The 19,998-nt window shown below is 37.2% G+C and overlaps 1 protein-coding gene across 1 annotated transcript in view; it reads right to left on the bottom strand.

The window, feature by feature from the left end:
- Positions 1-19,998, bottom strand: part of DCN (decorin) — a 38,574-nt gene that overhangs the window by 10,631 nt on the left and 7,945 nt on the right. Inside the window, exon 3 of the mRNA XM_058022354.1 lies at positions 8,130-8,242. Coding sequence (XP_057878337.1) covers positions 8,130-8,242 — 113 coding nt within the window. The remainder of the gene's footprint in view (positions 1-8,129; positions 8,243-19,998) is intronic.

Raw genomic sequence — 19,998 nt, 5'->3', positions numbered from 1 at the left:
CATGAGAACACATGGATGCACATTGGGAGTGGTTTTCTGATTCATGATTGCCAGAATTGTGATATAGATGTAGCTTCTGCCCATAGTGAAATTCAGCTACCTGTAGAGTATTAGGACATGGCAATCCAGTTATTTAAAGGTGGTACAGTTGGAATTATGCAGATTAGTGTATTACATTGCTTTTATTTCAATATTCAAATGTACTACTGCTAATTACATTGGTCTTTTTTTTATTAATTTCACCATGTATTTTTTTCATAGATTTCTAAGTCAACACTCAATGAGTTTGGGCTCATGTTATGAATATTTGAAATTTTTATCCTGTATCTTGTTTTTTACTGATTAAACATTTGTTTCAGCTAAAAGACTGCCTTTTTTGCATTTCTTTTAACTATGTTATCTTTTAAATTAAAAAAAAAAAAATAAATTGGGCAACAGGTATCACAGGTAATGACTTGGTGTCAAATATTTCTTGATGGACACCAAGTTGAATACATTCAGCTAGGCACTGTAAATATTCTCTGAGTAGCGGATTGTTATATCTCTTCAGAGTGGAACTGATATCCCTGACCAAACCCAGAAGTTATCTAGGTACCTAGAATTATGCTTTTCCAATGCTTTCTCATGAATATGTTAATGTTATCTTGGGGAAACAGATTTTTTTATTATTCAAACACTCAAGGAGTCTCTCACTTAGAAATGATGGTATTCTATCAAAGATATGTATAAAGCCACTAATTTCACAGTGGGAACATGTGTTTGGTGGCATAAGGTGGGAAAGTATCACAAGCCAGAATTTAGAACTTTTTCTGTACCAGAATAATATTTCCCACTTAGAGCCCTCTCTGCAAGTCCCTGCTGCCAGTATTTTAAACCTGCATTATTTTTCCATTGTTGTGCAGCTGTAAAGAAGGAAAAATAAACCCACACATCACAGTTTGTAAAAGACATTTTGCTGTCTCCCAGAGCAACAACAAATGATGAGGATAACACACCAGTATAGCACCTGGCAAGCCATAGCCCTGGATTCCTTTCCCACTTCACAATGCCTCTATTATATCCCTTACTTAAAGAACTAAGTTATTAGCCTTGCAGCAAGGCTGTTTACTTTCCTCAGAATGTGTCCCGTATGGTTTGCATGTAACAAAAGCTAAACAAAACCAAAATAAAATAAAATTAAAAACTCAGGGGATTTAGAGGTCAATGAAAACAGGAACTAGGGGACAAAAACCTAGGGAAAACATCTGCAGGCAGTGTTACAGAGGAATGGATCTGAGGCAAAAACAGGTCACAGGACCAGCTATCCAGAATAAAGCCCAGATGGCACGATGGGACATTACATTCAGTGTGTTAAAGGACATGAAAATTTTGTACAGGGCAAGAAGCACTTGGAGACAAAAATAAGGGTCATCCTGAAAGTGCTCAAGAATGCTGGAGCCCTTGGTTACAGATACCACTTGCGATGCTGCTGGTGTGAGATAATTTGGCAGAAAAGACATCCTAGAACAAAAGTCACATAAACTGATGCCCTTATTTGAAAATCTACCCTCTTCTACACTTTCACTTCTAATGGAGGAAAAAGGATATTTCATTTAGAATAAATATATTCCCTTAATCCTAACTTCCCCTGTCCAAAAAAATTGAAGCATATCATGAATTGACAATAAAAGTGACTGAGAAAACAAATGCACATCTTTCAGCATGACCTGGTATGGATACAAAAATATATGGAAGAAGAAAGAAAGAAAGAAAGAAAGAAAGAAAGAAAGAAAGAAAGAAAGAAAGAAAGAAAGAAAGAAAGAAAGAAAGAAAGAAAGAAAGAAAGAAAGAAAGAAAGAAAGAAAGAAAGAAAGAAAGAAAGAAAGAAAGAAAGAAAGAAAGAAAGAAAGAAAGAAAGAGGCAAAAATACATCAAGTACTGATACATCAGTTTGTTAGGCTTAGATGTTTCATAGCAATTTCCCATGGATAAGAGAAAACTCAACTTCCATCCTCATTTACCTGAGATAAAGCTTTTTTCCTTTGTCATAATATAGCATGTAAAATGCACAGTAAACATTGACTCAGTTGTAATATTGCACCACCTTATCATGACCAGCAGTTTAAGCGGCATTCAGAGAGGAAAAAAAAAATTAAGCTTTGCTCCAAAGATGAGTTTCCCTTTTAGTGAAACACCTCTGGTATTTCTGTAGTCAGGAGAAAAATAAAAACCACTGTATGACAGGAATAGACCCTGGCTACGTTGAAGTCAGTGGGAGTCTGGCCATTTAGCTCCCTCTGACCTGGTTTCTACATCAAATATTTATTCCCAACACAAAAAGGAGGATTCACAATTCAGGAAAATTTTGGAATCCTTGTTGGCAGGCCTTTGTCAAAATACAGCCCGACAACCTGCAGAGGCAGCATGTGGCAGGCAGGCTGGAATTAGCATAGGGTTCTTCTTGTTGTGGTTACTAAAACTTCCAATTTTTGCCCTGTCTAGGGGTGAGGAATTAAATTTTCTGGTGTAATTTCATTATATGAGAAACTCAGGAGATTGTTCTGAGGCGTTTCAATCCCCATTCATCTTAATTTAGTATAGTTAGAAGTGAGACCCTTGCCAAAACCAGAATTAAAATGGAAAATTACCAGCAAACTTTCATCAGCCATATTACATAGTGATACACCTGTTTTGCCAGCTGGGGATGGAACTCTTATCTAACATCAATTCTTTACTGATGCATGCATCCTTCAGGGTTTAAACTGAAAAGTCAATTCCTGACCCAATGGAATTTCTTTAATTTCCTGGGTTATGTATTACATTATTACCTGTTTTTTATTACAGTTCTGCTAGGAACAGTTATATCTTAAGAACTTTAACCTCAGGAGCCAGGCATCCCAATAAAAATAATAATAAAATTCATCCCTTTTGTTTACCTTACATTTTAAGTTAAGTCATACTTATAACCTGAACATAGAGGGAAGACTTTCTTCAAAATTATTAAGGACGTATGTACATTTATGGAAAAACCAAAAAACCAAACAACCCAAGAACAAAACAAACAAACAAACAAACAAACAAAACCCCCAAAAACCAGAACTTCACAGAAATGCAGTTGTTATTTTTCTCTAATCATCCAAAGCTAGGATCAAGAGGACATAGCTAAGGTAAGCAAGGGAAAAAAGGATGAGATGGAAGCAATAGAGATGAATGAATTGTGAAGGAAGGAGATGTCAAGGCACTGGAGAAGCAGCCTGTCAGTACAAACAACAGAAGCCTGTGGAAAACACTTTAATCATGTGCACAGGACATTGTTGAATAATCTCACCAAACAAAGGAGCCTGCTGCAGACCTAGTTTGCCTGGCCTTTGAGCTCTCACTGGTACCTCTCACGCAACATGACTTGCACAGATGATGAGGAAACAGGTGGTTCTGCATTTTCCTTTCTCATTCAACCCTGTCCTTGTCTACTGTGGCAAGAAATTTTAATCATTCATTTAATTTATTACAATTGATCTGATTTTTTAATTGTTATATTCCATAAACATTTCCTTTTTTTATTAGCCTAGAATGCTGGCTCTCTCCAGAATTTTAAGGACCTCAAATATTTGGTCCTGGTTTTTTTCGTCACATGAAGAAATCTTTACCCATTGTACAAGAAAAATGTTTTCTGTTCATGTGGTCTGTTTTATACTTGTTTCTGTGGAAAATCCCACTGTTTCTTAAGCATAATGCAAAGGTGAATATGAGGAAGTGAAAATTCTCTAAGGGAGTGCTGTATTTCAGAAAGATTAACTTTTTGTTCCCCTCTCTGAATAGTTTTTAGGAACCTAAAGCTGCACCTCAGTCATGCCACTCATGATAATAGGAACTGGGTTCAGAGGTAGAAGCTGGGCAGAGATATCTGTCTTTGTTTTTCCACAGTAGGATGGTGATGACTGATTCTTCTTTCTGTGATTTACAGAGACAAGGCGTTAACTTCTTTTAATGCCTGGGAAAAGGGAACTGAAAATGTAATGAGTCATCAGAAGAATGGATTATTTAATTGACTCTTTTGATCTCAGGGGTTTTCTGTATCTCTGAAAGATCTTAGACTTTTCTTTAGGTTTGATTTGTTTTGTTTGGGTATTTTTAGATTTTTATTTTGTTTGTTTGTTTGTTTCTTTGTTTGTTTTAAAAAAAGGATGGCATTAAATTTTCCAGTGCCATACATTAATTTTCCACTTGCTGTTATTACTAAAAGAGTTTCAGTTTCTCTGCCTGCACATTTAGTGTGGTCATAACTTTAAGTTCCAAGTTTAAATCTTTTATCTCTTAGATCTTTTCCTTCAGTTTAAACAAAGTTTAGTTTAGCATTTTTGTATGCACAGCCATGGCTTTGAACAGTTCTGCTAGCTTCAATTAGGTAATGTTCCATTTGATTTCAGGCCAATAGTGCACTCATCTTCTTTCACTACACTAGCACTCTGCCAATTGAAAAATTCTTGTTGGAGAAGCATGCTGTCACTATTCTGCTGTTTGTGCTGTTCTTATAGTGATCTAACACAGAGCAGTTTCTTTCACCTCTTTTTCCAGGTGCAGGCATTCTTCTGGTTTGCTTTGGCTTTGCCACACAGCCTGCAACCCCATGTGCTGTTTGTGCAGGCTCCTCCTTTACTCTGCATGAGCGCTTGCTCATGCAGTATTTTGGATTCTTTATTGTGTCCATGGGGTCAAAGTACTGAACTCCCTCCAGAAATGTCAGTCTGCCTGGAAAATTCTTACTGTTTCATAGAAATAGAGACTTTTTTTCCTGGCTTTTCCAATGGATTTCCTGTCTGACTTTTTTGCCACAGGTCTAAGTCATAAGCAGCTTTTTTTATATAATAATATCAGACAGTTTTCTGAAAATGTGAAACTCAGTCCTCAGCCCGTTAAAAAGTCTCCACATTTTCCTCTGTTTTCTCAATCCCTGTGCTAAAAAAACAAAGCCAAAACCACACAAACAAACAATCTTTCATTTTCAAATAGAGTGAAGTCTCACTGAGTTTTAATAGTACAACATTAATAGTTTAGCCCCTTTTTCCTGGATAATTTAAAGCTATGAAAATACCAAGTGCACTATAACTGTTGACTGTGATGTTTCTTGGCAGAAATCTATTATTTGCAGGTAAATATTCCTTTAGCTGTGCCCTCTTCTAATTGCTTGACATATTTCCGCAGCTGCAAATTTTAGCTGTACTTGGGAAATCTACTCAGGAAAATTTTCAATACTAAAAATATTTTGGTAGGTTCTAAGTTCTCTTTCACCTCCATGCTGTGTCACTACACAGTGATGTGTCGCATAAGCAGTTACATTTGTACTGAAAGAGAAGCCATGAACAAGTTAGGAGTAAAACCTTTATTTTCTTGATACTTATTCTGGATTTTAGAACCAGCCAAACCTTAGGTTCAATCCAACTTGTTCATGAAAATCACTTCTAAAACTGATTCACTTGTGGTTGGTGACATCTGTCAGTATTAGGAAGGTATTTTAATGGATTATTTTAAAGTAAAAAACTCTATAAGCTGCTCATTTTTTTCAAGAGCTATTTGTGAAAATTGGGGTTTAAGGAATTTTTCCTTTAAATGATCATTCATGCAAGCAGTTAAGTCCAATTTCCAATTTTAGATTTTGTCACAGAAATTTTAGTAAATCTTCTTGTTTTAGTAGAGTAAAAGAAAGTTTAGTAAAGTATAAGAAATTTTTGAACATCACACTGTCAACTGTGGCATTAACCCAAGCCATAATTCTCTGGAAATAAGATTAAAAAGCACATGCATTTTTTATATGTGCCTCACACACTCATATATCTTTAAAATAAATGAGATAATAGAGCTCTGTCAGCAACAATGCTTTTAAGTTTTACTTTCTGAAAACAATACTCCCTCTGAAAAATATTTAATTGAAAGTTGGGGAATGGGAATCGTTCCCAGATATTACACAGAAATATTCCTGCTGAGAGCAAAGATGGTGCCTAGTTACATAAATATACTGCATGACTTAATTATTTTTTGGGGAGGAGATCATAGAATCATAGAATGGTTTGGGTTGGAAGGGGACCTTGAGAGAATCATTATTTGTTCTTGAGTAAATCCAGGAAAATTGCAGTTTTGAAGGTTACATGTTAAAATTTTTGCTAATGCATGATTTCCAGTGGTCCTTAAGCATCTCCTGGGTACTTTTGTGAGTAAGTCAAACAAATAATTTCTTCCCTAGGAGTTACATGTTTAATTCACTATTAAATTGTATTTGTTGTAAAAAAAAAGAAAAAGAAAACAGGAAAACTGAAAAAAAACTAAATAAAGAAAACCCCTTAGAGTTAACTTCAATGACATAAAATAAGTTCACAACAGCATAGCTCACAGCAGGATGTGCAATTGAAACCTGGACCAAATGCCAAGTGGGTAGAAGTCACTGGGAGCAGTGATTTTCATCTGCAATGCCATGCTCTGACTCATTTAATACAGTGTCATGAAGAAGGACTGCCAAAAGATTAATTTCACTGATAAGAATTTTGTCTCTTTTAGCACCTCACAGATAAACTTCACTGAAAACACAGGACTTCTTTCCAAGGTGGAAGAAAACCAAAGCAAACGGGCAGGAATTACAGTGTCAAATCTGTCCTGTAGCCAAAGAAGGGAACTGAAAAAAAAAAATCTGGGGAAAAAATTATCTCATTCTTAAAGCTAGACTGCTGAAATGTGATGTGGAAAAATATGTTTTGTTGTCTTTAGAGGTTATCTGTGGAACTAGATCAACTATAGACACCTATGCTAAAATTAGATTACATGAACCTCATCATGATTCACTCATGCAGATCCCTTCACTATGGACAGCCTGGCATTCATAATTTTTACAATTATCTTCTGGATGTTGCATTTGAACAAATATTTAAGATGAACTTTGGAAGAAATTAAAAGAGGTAAAATTTTATAGGTTTTTTTTTTCCAAATATGAGTGGCTGAATGTAGATTCTTGTTTTAAACAGTGATTCTTTGAGTGATGATATTGGCACCAGTTAGGGATAAAATATTGGGAGTTGACTTCTTGTTTGTGAAAGAAATGGAATTAGAATAGAATAGAATAGAATAGAATAGAATAGAATAGAATAGAATAGAATAGAATAGAATAGAATAGAATAGAATAGAATAGAATAGAATAGAATTAAAATAGGCTGTAAAGAGCCAGGCAAGAAAAGCCAAATAAGATATTGTTTATAATAATAAAGGATCAAATGGAGGAATACACAGAATAAAATGAGTTTTTGAAAGCCTAGAAAGTAATGTTTTCAGGCTTATGCCTGAATTAGGATATTACTTTCAAAGAGAGAAAATAGCCCTTTTCTGCTCTGTAAGGAAAAATATTTCAACAAAATTCAGGCAGAAGTATGAGGTGTGTATTTAAAAATGTTGATAAAAACTATAGACAGGGAGGAGGACCTTAGAGAAAAAAAAAATAGAAACAGAGAGGAAGGTAGCTGTCTTATGGAAACTTGGAAAAGAAGAGGTGAACCAGAAAAAAAAAAAAAAACAGTCACAGAAAGCAGGAAGGAAAATATTTCAGCAAAGAGGAAACCAGACAGAAGTGTTAGAAGAGACTGGCAGGTAAAGGATGAGGATGGAGCTTTGCAGGGAGAAGGTTATTGCAAAAACATAATTTCATCATAGTCCAGGGGGCAGAAGAGTAATTTGGAAAGATTCTTGAATTAATATTAGTGCAGAATGTCTGCTGACAAACGTGGCACACAGAAATCTCTGTGAGCTCAGAGGTAGGAGGGGAAAGAGTACAGTAAGAAGGGAGTGAGGTGGCAGGGCTGAGATGGAAATTACCAAGTAACTGTGCCAAAGAGACCGAGAACATAAATAAATATGTGAGAGGAGCTATGATGGGAGATCAAGGGACTGAATGGACAGGAGACAGGCATGAGGAGCTGAAAAGAGCTGAGAAACTTCTGTCGTTTGGCAAGAAAGCTTGCAGGAGAGAAATGGGGATAGAAATAAATAGGCTGGGTTGGTGGAGGAAGATCACAAATTATTTAATTGGTTTTCAATAAAAAATGCATTGCCAGGCCAAAGTCACATTTTCTCTCCATTTTTGTTGGTAAATACCAGTTCATTTTTAGACTTACATGAAGATTCTTCAGGTTCTTGAAATCTCCTTCTTTAATTTCAGTGATTTTGTTGTTCTGTAAGTCCAACAGGGTTGTGTCTGGGGGAAGGTCTTTTGGCACCTTTTCCAGACCTAGTGACAGTGAAAAGAACAATTAACTTTGGAAGAAACTTTAAACAAGGGACAGTGCCTTTCTTAGTAGCATTTTTCTTTCAGTAAACACCATTTCTAGAACGAATTTCCTGAAGCAGCTTGTGAAGACTTATTTGAAAGTGTTTCTGTCTCCAGCCAGTCAAAGAGAGTTTTATTATGCTAAGTTGAACCAACATTTATTTATTCACATTTCCATTATGCCCTTTCTGAGAAAATATCTGAGGTATGGCTTGAAGCAAAGGATTTACTTTTGGGAAATAATTTCTAACATGTTTTATTCCACTGAATTGTGTGAATAAAAAATCCTTTTGGACAGAGACATAGTATTTATTATTTTCACTGGGTGTTAGCTTTTGTAAACAGAGAACCTTTCCTGCTTTTAAAATGTACTAGGCTTTTTGAAGGAAGTATGATAGTTACTTATAATAATTTCCAGAAAAAATACAGTTTGTTTGACAGTAACTGAGTAAATTGCAGTAAAGTCCACCTTAAAAAAACCCCAAACTACCAATCCACCTCCCCCCTTTTCTCTGAACTGAAACTATGTCCAAATTTTCTGGAGAACAAATCTCTTGGTTTCACTACAACTGCCAAAAGAACATCAGACAGTTTAAATTAAAGACTCTCTTTGGGACTATTTTCTGAATAGCTGATATGTAAGTCTGATGAAGTCATGGAAATGAAATTATTTAGTGTTAAATAACACTTGCTTTACCCAGCTTTCCTTTCATACTGTGACTTGGAATAAAACAAATCTTTACAGTCATTCTGATTTACCACAAAATTAAAATGTTCTTTCCTAACTAGCTTTTTTTTTTTTTTTTTTTTTAACAGAATGTGAAATGGTAAATGAATAGTTGTTAGGAAAAATTTTTTAGACACTAATAAAGTCTCTATATGGGCATGTATCAGAAATGAACTTCTCTGGGTAAAATTGTCTTTTTACCAGTAAAGGTTTTAACTAGTATTCCTGAAGCTATATTTGAACTCTTCTGGGAAAGATCTCCTGCAAGTATTTCCAGTGTCTCCCCAGAATGATGGTGAACTGCAAAATATTCTTCTCAGATGAAAGATATATACCTATATATGTTATTTTTTAAACCTGTACACTAATCCCTGTATACTAAAGCATGGCATTGCAAACACAGTGGGAAATGCTTCCCAGGGAAAAGCTGCTTTGTCCACCATGGCTGTTGGGATTCCAAGCCTGGAGATGCTCCAAAGTTGTCTGGATACAGCCCCAAGCACCCCCCTAAGCAGGGGAGTGGCCTAGAGGGTCTCAAGAGCTGATGCCCAAATTCAACAATTCTGTGATTCTGTGATACTTATTGCTCATCAAACATGTGTTCTCACACACAGAATGTTGGTTTCTCTGTCAAAATCTTGCTGTGTGTAACAAAGCTCATTCTCTTTCAATCCTTTCTTAGAATATATGTGTGTATATGTAAAGAGAAAAGTGTGGTAAGATAAAAAATATTAAAATATTCTGACCACATTTTTATTAAAACTGAGTGCAATAAAAATTTATCTGAGTTTTAATTACACCAGATTTCAAGGGTTTTAAAAAGCAAAATCATGTGGCCTGGGATGAACTAATAAAAGATTCATAAAGTGACACCAGCCAAAACTCACATCCCATCCTGTTTACCTTACTGATGTTCAGCACAAATATTTGATAAAGATTAAGATTGTTCATATTACTAAAATAACTTTTCCTCATTTAGGCATGGACTTGGTTCTTACTTCAACAGTTGCAAAACCCTCATTACTTCCAGAAGTGTAGTACTAGAGTTCCAAATATATAAGAATATGATACTGTATAATTTGCATGTTGGTTGTCTTTGGACAGTTTCTGTCTTCAGTGAACAGGACTGATGTCAGCAACTATAAAATTCTTTCCCAAAAACTCTGCTTTTTCCAGACCATAATTTTGTTATAACTTCCTACAGTCGAGCAACTTTTCTAGCATTCTTCACATATTAAAAAACAAAACAACCTAACCTGAAGGGTTTAATGGCTTATACTCAAAGTAGCATTAGTGTGCTCTGGTTGTCAGCACGTCGGCACTAGTGGGCTGGTACCTCCAGTAAGGGTTATGGCAGACAAAAGGGTGCAAGAGCTATGCAGCCATGCTTTATGGGATGCCCTTGGAAAACATCTTGTAAGAGCACTTGGGGAACACTTGGCTTGCCACAGAAGGGATAATTTGCCAGAGACTAAACTTCCCCCACAACTTCCAGCTGTAATTTTCAGTTTCTAAAAGCTTAAGTGTTATTCATTAACATAATAGAACTGATAATTTCTCAGAGCAATAAAGTTAGACTTTTTAATGTCTCTTATTATAAAGTTAAGACAAATTTGATAATCAGAAATCCAGTTCTGAAAATTATTTATAACATAATTTTCCTGTCTTGTACTAGAAACTAAGATGGATGTACAATGCAATAATAGCTCTGCATGCAGAGTATAATTGCCATCCCTTGAAGAGTTGAGCTTTTTTTACTACCTAACCCACCTATATTGTAATGCATTTCCTTAAGCTGATTTTTAAAATGTTTTCAAAACCAGCTATAGACATTATATTTCTTTTTATTTTTTTTTTAAATTGATTTGTGTGGGCTTTGAAGAGCAAAGTGTAGACAAGTACAGGATGCATACCAGCTGCTGTGGAGATCTTGCATTATCAGTGAAAGCAATTGAATACATCCTTCAGCTGAAACCTGCATAATCTAAAGCTCTTCAGTGGAGGAAGAGTGTATAAATGTGTGAACCTGGACACTGACCTGCAAAATCAGCATTTAATAATTCAGGACTAAACTGCATTTGAGGTGTAAATCAGACCCACATCTACCTTGGCTTGTGCTTCAGCCTGCAGCTCCAGGTCTCTGTATAAGCTGCTGAACCTCCAGAGAGATCCATGTGGGAGGAGCACTGGTGTAGTGTAAATTCAGCCCTGTGCTGCAGGCTCCCAGCCTGGAGAGGAAAGCTCCAAACCCTTCTGGTCAACAACAGCCAGCTGGGATGAGTGGGGAGCCTGAACTGACGTGACAGTGAGGCAGAGTTTAAATCAAATGGACAAAATTGTAATCCCACTGGAAGCTCAGATGGCTCCTGGGATAGAATTATCATGTCCCAGAGAGATTTTTTTGGTTCTTCTGTCCGGGAGACAGAAGTTTAGAGGGGAATTGTGGGCTGTCCTTACTACTCATTTCTGAGAAACTCAGGAGATGCCCGTGTACTTCTGAAGCCTTGCTGCACAGTGTGATCACACACCCACCTACTGATAGCTTCTGGTGAAATTTATGTAATGCCAACCAAAAGGAAAACTGGTGTCAGAAAATATCAATTGAGTTTCCTCTCCATCATTTCAAGAACAGTATACTCAGATATTCCAGCTCTTAGCTGTGATGTTTCCGTACATTAAAACTTGCTTCTTGAAAAGCCATATGAAAATCTCTCATAGCAGTCTGAGCTTTTATGTCAATAATCAGTGCTACACAGTTGGGTATTTAACTCCCCAGAAGAATTTCAGGTTTCTAGTTCCTAAAATTAACTTATAACTTATTAAAAATTTAGATCCATCTGCCTTTCTAACGTTAAATTGAAAATACATATATACATATAACTATGTATTTTATACATATTTTATATGTATAAAATACATATATTTTCTTTTAAATTTTGGCTGAATAAAATTAAAGTTGATAAATAAATTTTTTAAAAATAAATGTATTCACAAACAAGAGGAAATGGTATATCTCCACCCTTCCAAAATTCTTGTTTACACTGAGATTAAGAGTTTAAAGCTCCTGGAAAGAAAAGATGTTTAATTAACCAGTTCATGTATTTTAGTCAAAATGCCCTTTTGATTTGCACTAAAATATTTCTTTGGGAGAAATCCTTACTTCCTTATAGAAACTTAACAGCCTTCAGTTCCTGCAGCCCAGCTCAGATCTCTTATTCATATCCCTAAAGAATTTTTATAAGAAGAAACTTCCTACTGTTCTGCATTGTCAACCTGGAGCAAACAATTACTCCCACCAGTATATTTTTACTTGTGTAAAAATGTATATGCACATTAAAATGAAGAACAGAATAAGCCACAGAGCTACAAAATGGCAAAAAAAATGTGTAAGGAAGTTTGAGTATTTCCTTTTCTTAGGATAAGATGAGCTTTTATTATTCATGACAGAAGTTTTCCTAACTTTTTTGAACACTTCCTTGCTACCGAACAGATTTTTGAGAAAACATGCACCATCAAAATTTATTCAATAAAATCCAGAATAATTGGATTGTTAACCAAATTCTTTCTCACACAAGAAAGATTCATCCACAGCCACCTTTGGTGGGGAGATGTTACATGGACCAGGAATCCCTGCTTAGTGGGAGGTTGGAGAAGGTAACTTTGCAGAAATCAAGCTTGTCTCTGTGGGATCTCATCCTTGTGAGGTGTAGCCTTCTGTCATCATTTCTTAAGCAAATGGCAGTGTCTGGCTGCTCTGCTGTGATAGCCTCCCCTCCTGGAGAGGACAGAAGGCAGGTGGGCCTGGAGATGTTATGAGATGGGAAATTAGGCAGAGAAGGGCCAAGACTGGCATAATTCACCCCTTGTTTGGCCCCTGAGGGAGGATCAATCAGTGGCTAGCCCTCTCCTGGGTAGCACAGCGCCAGCCCAGCTAGCACATGCTGCTCTTCAGCCGGCCAAACAGGTGTGGGAGATGCAGCAGGAATTTGGGAATAGTGTCAGGCTGTCATGGGTTTTGGTGTACACAGCAGGCTTTATTATTTCTGCAGCTGAAGGAATAACCTGCTCAGCTACAGGAGCTGAGATCAAGTGGCCATGGAATCTTTCAAACCACAAAGGAGAAGGGAGAATTGTGAGCCCTCCTGGCTGTGCAGAGGTTTCAGCCCGCTGCTCCAGCTTCTCGGCAGCGAGAGCCACCAGTTAGTCTGTGTTTTGGCATGGAGCCACACTTCTGCTGAAGCCATACGACTGTGCAAAAAAGGAATGCAAGATTTATGGGGCCAGCGAGGGAAACCAAGCAAGTAGAAGTCTGAGTCTGCAGCCCAGAGATGAGGACGCTTTCCTGACAATTGCATCTTTCCCACACTGAGACCACAAAGTCTAAGTCACAAATATGTGAACAGTGACAGTGATAAACAGCTTTTACAATTTTGTGGTTTGATTTTTTTGCTGTCTTGAGGGTATTTTGGTAGAATTTTCCTTCACCTATCCATTTTACAAGCAGCAGGGATGGGGCTCATTCCTCTGAATAAACCTTTGCTTTCCCAGCTGGAGAGCACGGGCCAAAAGGCAGAGAGACATCTGAAGGCTCTAGCTCGGATACATGTGTTACTACATTGCAACACTTACGATTATTATCACAGGGGCCATAAAATGGGGCTCGTTTCAAGGCTCTCTCAGTTTCCGCAGGCAGCTGCTGCCAGCTGAGGAATTTGGGCTGAGCTGTGTGTAATTCCCAGCCGTGCTCATCAGTGGCGGCTCTCCCAGCGCAGGCAGCCTCTCCAGCTGCTGTCTCTGCTCTCTGCTGTGTGCTCCCCTGCCCCGAGCCCAGCTCTGCTGCATCCCACTGACGGGCAGCAATCCTCCCAGGGTGAATGACCTCAGCCATGCCCTGAGTGGACGCTGGGGCACATGAGGAAACAGGCAAGGTTACAGGGTCAGGACACTTAGTCACGGAAAAATAGCTGGATCCAAGCACTGCTTGCTGGAAGGGTGGCAAGGAACTGCCTTGAATGCTTTGACTCAGAAAAGTTTGCTGATACTTTCTCAGGCAATGTGCTACAGTATTTACTGGAAATTTGTTCTCTATTGTGTGGGACTTGCAAATAGGAGTAATTTCATTATTTGCATCCATGAAATAAGAAACCATTGTCTTTTTCTACATGGCCGCCTCCTCTCTCCCACTTTCAAACTAAAAGTTTCTTCTCTACTTTCTCCACTCTTGCTAATAAATTAGATATAAAAACCACCATGGAATGAATAAGGTTCTTAAAATATATCTTCTTGAGGATGATTCACAACCATTTTTCAGATACTTTTCCTGTTCGGCAGTCTGAAAGTCTCATAAGATCCATTTTAGGGTTATTTTTATCACAGATTATTGGTTTTGTATATGTCTGACCCTTCCCATGGGAAAGAACAAGAAAACAAACTCCATTCCCTGCTGAGATGGCCCCTCACAAGGGTAGACCTGCTGACCTATTACTACATGGAGTATTTTCCTCCCCCAAATACTTATAACTTTGCTTCCCAGAACAGGGTGAGAAACACAGAAAAATGGACATGAATTCACACACACTGAGATCAAATGCATAGTTCTCCACTATGATAGTGCTAATAATGATAAAAGCCCTAGCAAAGGTATAAAAGTGAATGCGTGGCTTTCTCTGCTCTTTTCTACCTCCACCCACTCTGAGTAGTGAACACATATTTCAAAGCATAACGAATATTGCAAGGCATAGCTGTTATGAATTATTTTTCAGTGCTAGTCACATTTTTGGTACAGATAGAGTTATTCTCCTGGCTCCAAAAGTTAATACCTAAGAGTAATGATACATTTTTGAAGCTAAAATTCATGTAACTTCTACTTCTGACTTTTAATTACAATGGTCTCAAATGTATATGCCTTCTGAAGAATCCTATCATTTTAGATAGGCAGAAAAATATTCTGAATTAATCTTTAGACTTCAGGGATTAAGACATTAAATGAAACAAAAATCAAGTATTGCGAGTTTTCTAGTTAACTCCTAGAATCATCAGTGTTACATTTCCCACTGCTGTGGTTGCAGACATGAAACATCCCATCAGAGAGCAGCAAGTGACCCGTGTGATTCATGCAATCTGCCAGCACCATGTGTGTAATGGCTTTACTCAAAGGGGATGCAAGGCAGATGTGCTATCTACGAGTGCTCACGCAGTAAGGTGAAACATTTATTCCTTCAGCAGACATAAGAGAGCATTTCAGTGACTCAGAAAAGTGAGTATTATATAGCAAATTATGTTTTGAATGACCCTTTGGAGTAATGCAATTTGATGTTTACCTCTGCTGCAGTTTAAGTTAGCAACAGGCAACACATTGCAATTTGAGGATAGTTCCCTCAATTTTTACCTTGAGATTTACCAGAATTGGCTCTACCATAATGTCATAAAGAATCATTTGGGGGAGGTCTTCTCTGGTTTCAAGTAAGCTTACCCCTTCCTGTTCTGACCACATGGTCATTACAGAGCCCTAGTTTATAACCTGAGGGCAGAGATATGTTCCTGGTTATTTCAGGTACTTCTAAACATAACACAGCCATTTTTCATAAATGTTTTAGAATTGTTGTCATGCAATCATAAAATGGAAGAAGCTGCTGTGGTCATGACTGGACACAGTGAATAACAAATTTTGGAAGAGAATTCCATGACTGAATCAGGAAATCTACAGACCTGCTAGTTCCTTCTTTCTACTAGAGGGTGTTTTATATACCCTTGTAACTCTTAGGCACATATGCTTTGTCACTCCTTTTATTTTGTGAGACATTTAGTGATAGAGCTTCCCCAGGTCGTCTGCAACTCTACCAGTCATCTCCAGCCCAAAAGATGTAAACTCTGCCACAGAGTGAAAGAATAAAGAAGAGAAAGTAAATTTTATCCCCTAATCCTGAAAATGTTAAGATTTTAATTCAATTATTTGCCTTTGCTCCTATATCTCTTAGGTAGAGATATTCGGCAATGAGTTTGATTATTGCACCACTACAGACACTTTTCTTCCATGTTGCCCTAAAATCTTAATTAATTTACAAACTCTTTAGTTTCTGAGGTCCACTCTGGAAGAGTAGAAGGGAAAATATGTACTCTAGCATAGACACCGAAATCATTCTAGGCTTTCACATTTTAAGTGGTAGAGGAGGTGCAGAAACTGGTTCTGAGATGTTTTATTGCACATTTTTGTTGTGCTAATGTTGTATTACAAGACCAGACTGTAGCCCCATTTACACTTGCAAATGTTTTAAAAGCTGTGACATTTCTATCATAATTTATCCATTTGGGTTTTTTGCCATTAAGTCCTTAAAGTTGCCATTAGGTGGGCAGAAGTGGTCTCTCACTTTCACTGCTATTTGTAAAATATAATTATTACATTCTGTTTCTTATTAAAATTAAAACTGTAAGCAGTCACTCCTTAACAGGTTTTTGTAGAAACTAAAAACACTCCAAGTACGTCACAGGTAACAAACACAGAGATGGTATGGGGCTCCCTCTTGGATGCTCCCTCACGTGAGTATGCTTGCAGAGAGTACATAAATTCTTTAAATACTGCTTTTCCCCTTTTTCAATTCCTACTGACTGCATGTGAGGTTTGCAGTAGAGTTGCCTACATAGCAAATGAAATTGCACTAAAATCAGGGTCATTTGTAGAGAGCTGTTTGAATCTCTTAATTGGCTCCACAAGTTGAAAACTGCAACACAAATATATTTGTTTTTCCTCCCAAAAATCCCATGCAGGCATGGTCCTTGGTTTTGAGATCCCTGTGTTTCAGTGTTTATTTTTTCCACTTCTGTCTTTGCAGAGAAGCCCTATAGCAAGTTCTACTCTTTTTTTCAGCCTGGAGAAGAGGAGACTGAGGGGAGACCTCATTGCAATTTACAACTTCCTCATGATGGGAAGATGAGGGGCAGGCACTGATCTCTTGTCTGTGGTGATCAGTGCCAGGACCCGAGGGAATGGCCTGAAGTTGTGTCAGGGGAAGTTTAGACTGGATATTTAAAAAGGTTCTTCACACAGAAGGTGTTTGGGCACTGGCACAGGCTCCACAGGGAAGGGGTCACAGCACCGGCCTGGCAGAGCTCAGGAATAACTTGGCAACACTCTCAGGCACATGGTGTGAATCCTGGGGCTGTTCTCTGCAGAGCCACGAGCTGGACTTTGATGGTCCTGATGAGTCCCTTCCAACTCAGAATATTCTGTGATTCTGTGCTTATCTACCTACTTTGCTTTCATAATGTAAAGGACAACAGTGCTCTGTGTAAGCATATTAAATACAATACAGCCAAAGAGACATATAATTCCAGCATTTATCAATATTTTTTTGGTCAGGGCAGACATGAAAAAAAGGATGAATAGATTTTTAAAAATGACAATATAGTTTGAAAAAGATAGTTTTTCATTTGAACTTTAGAAAAAGAATAAAATATATTCAGAAAAATATTTTATTTTCCTGTAACCTGATTACCTTCTTTTGGACCACTTCCTTTTAATCAAAGATTCAGGGCATTTGTAAAGCAAATTATAGACCACCAAATCCAAATTTGATAAGGCTGGGACAATCCAATTTGGGTTTGAAACTGGTGTTTTGAAAATCTGCTTAAAATTCGATTTACAAAATACCATGGTAACTAGATTGTGTGAACAGGGTTTTTCTGGAGAGCTGGGTGCTGATACCAGAAGTTTCTGGCTGTTATCATTGGTTATCTTTCACACAGGATCTGTTTTCCTAGATCTCCTCCCTGTTGCTATGGGTTCTCAGTGAACACTGGGAAGGAGATTTTGGATTCTTTATCTCTTCTACGGCTGAGAACCCTCCACAATTAAATACCTGAGGCTTTTTGTTGTGAAAACACAGGTATTTTTTAAATAGCTATATCCCTTACCAAGTAACACTCCCTACAAATGTGTTAAGAACATAACACACATACCAGTCACACCTGTTAGTCCATGACACTAGGTCATGTAAGGAATGCTTATTTAGCATGGTTTAAACATTATAATCACCTATAATCACTTTGAATTTACTCACATTTTACTAGCTATCTATTAGCTATTTATTATGGCATTGGGAGATTTTAGAAATGAACAATTGTGACAGAGCAAGCCAGAAAACAGTCACTTCTTGTATCACTTAGACTTGGCACTCTGCATTTCCATTCCTGCCACCAGGATTTCATAAATGGCATTTCCAAGTCTGAAGCAATCAAACAAATCTAAAAACACTTGGACCAAAAAAGAAAACATACAAAACTGGTCGCTGTTACCTTGGAGTAAGCAGTAAATAAGGAAGGGATGTACTTAGAGAGGCTTAATTTTCATCTAGGATCATGTTTATCAGCTGAAACTGGAACATCGGTAATTCAAGTGGTGGTTCAAGAAGGCCTGTCTTTTACTACCATGTTGGCAAAGATAATGGCTTATTCTTAATATAAAGTAGTCCACATCCAGTCCAATATTTTTTTTCTTGACAATTTTTCAAGAGTGTTTTCTAATTATTGGGTTCTTCATTTAATACATTTTCAGAATGTACTGAGCACAGGGCTTTAATTAATGTTTTTTAACTTCCAGGGAGTCCCCAAAATTGTATTGAACCAGAGCATATACAAAAAAATTAATAATCCATGCCAAATTTATACCTAAACAAAGGCGGCAATGTGGGTTTATTTTTCCTTGCCTTAATTTTTTAAAAAAACATAACTTCATTAATCTGAAAGAAATTTTATAACCTGCAATGGTGATTGCCCTGTCTTGGCAGTTTGGTTCTCCAAGAGGAATGTTTCTGTCACTGACATCTACCTTAGGCAGGATGAACCCCTGCATGGGCAGCCTAACTCACCCAATGACTATGAAAGGGAAGCAGACCACTCTCAGATCCTTAATATCCCATGATAATTCCTATAGATCCTCCAGTCTGACGTCCAACACTTTAAGAGTTCACCCAGTGGAATGCCCAATGGCCTGTGCTTGCTGACAGCCTAAGTTATGTTGGGCTGAAGAATGTCAGTTTTAATGCCAGGGTCTTGTGATGTAGATGCTATTCTCAGTATAAGTTACAGAATACTTTCCCAGATTTCATGGCTCCTTTTTTAATAACAATAGTTTGGTAAATGATCCAGGTCTATGAAGCCAGGGGATTTCATGAGAGTATCAGCTTCTATTAAACATAAAAGAAGTAAGACTTTAACCTTTATTGTAAGAAAAAAAAAAAAAAAAAAAAAAAAATTAAAAAAAATACATAAAAATGGAATAACTTGTCCTAAAGGCCCATCAGTGATGACGTAAATTCACAAAAACTTTTTTATTTAAAAATTGTATTTGTTAATGCCTGGTCACTTAAGAATCCATGCTTTCTTTTGCATGTTTATTTACCTATAGGATTTTGAGCTTAGCATTTAGCCTTAAAGATTATGTTTCAAAACATGGTATATTGTAAAGGAGATAATTTCCTTTATAGTGAAAAATGAGGTTCTCACATGAAGTCAAAATCAGAAAATGGTTGTTCAGATATTTCTGGAAGATTTCTTACAATGAGATAAATTATCTTTTGCCAACAAATAAATTGCCATGTTACGATGGTTCAAGTGTAGAAGAGCCATCAGTTGATATGTTGAGACACTCTATGTGTTCAGATAAACTGCCTAATGTTACCAGATAATAATTACTGATAATACTTTACATATCTGTGAACCTTTCATCTCCTGATCTCAAAGTGCTTTTCAAACACACCCTCCAGCATTCATGCTGAGCTCTAATGTACTCTTCTTTATATAAGCTGGAGAAACCCTGCATTTCTGAGCTGTGGGCAAGATTTGAATTTTAGAAGTAATACCACTTGATCTTTGTTTGCTGGCATGTCTCTCTCACACACCTTTAGGAAACCACAAAACCTCCATGGATACTCCAAGTGACACAGATGGAGAGCCCCCCAGTATGTCCTGTAACTCTCCAAGGAGGGCAATCTCA

This window comes from Melospiza georgiana, chromosome 4 (genome assembly GCF_028018845.1).
Source record: "Melospiza georgiana isolate bMelGeo1 chromosome 4, bMelGeo1.pri, whole genome shotgun sequence".
Lineage (NCBI taxonomy): Eukaryota > Metazoa > Chordata > Aves > Passeriformes > Passerellidae > Melospiza > Melospiza georgiana.
Note: the sequence above shows the minus strand (reverse complement) of the source record. Positions and strands in the feature narration are given on the sequence as shown.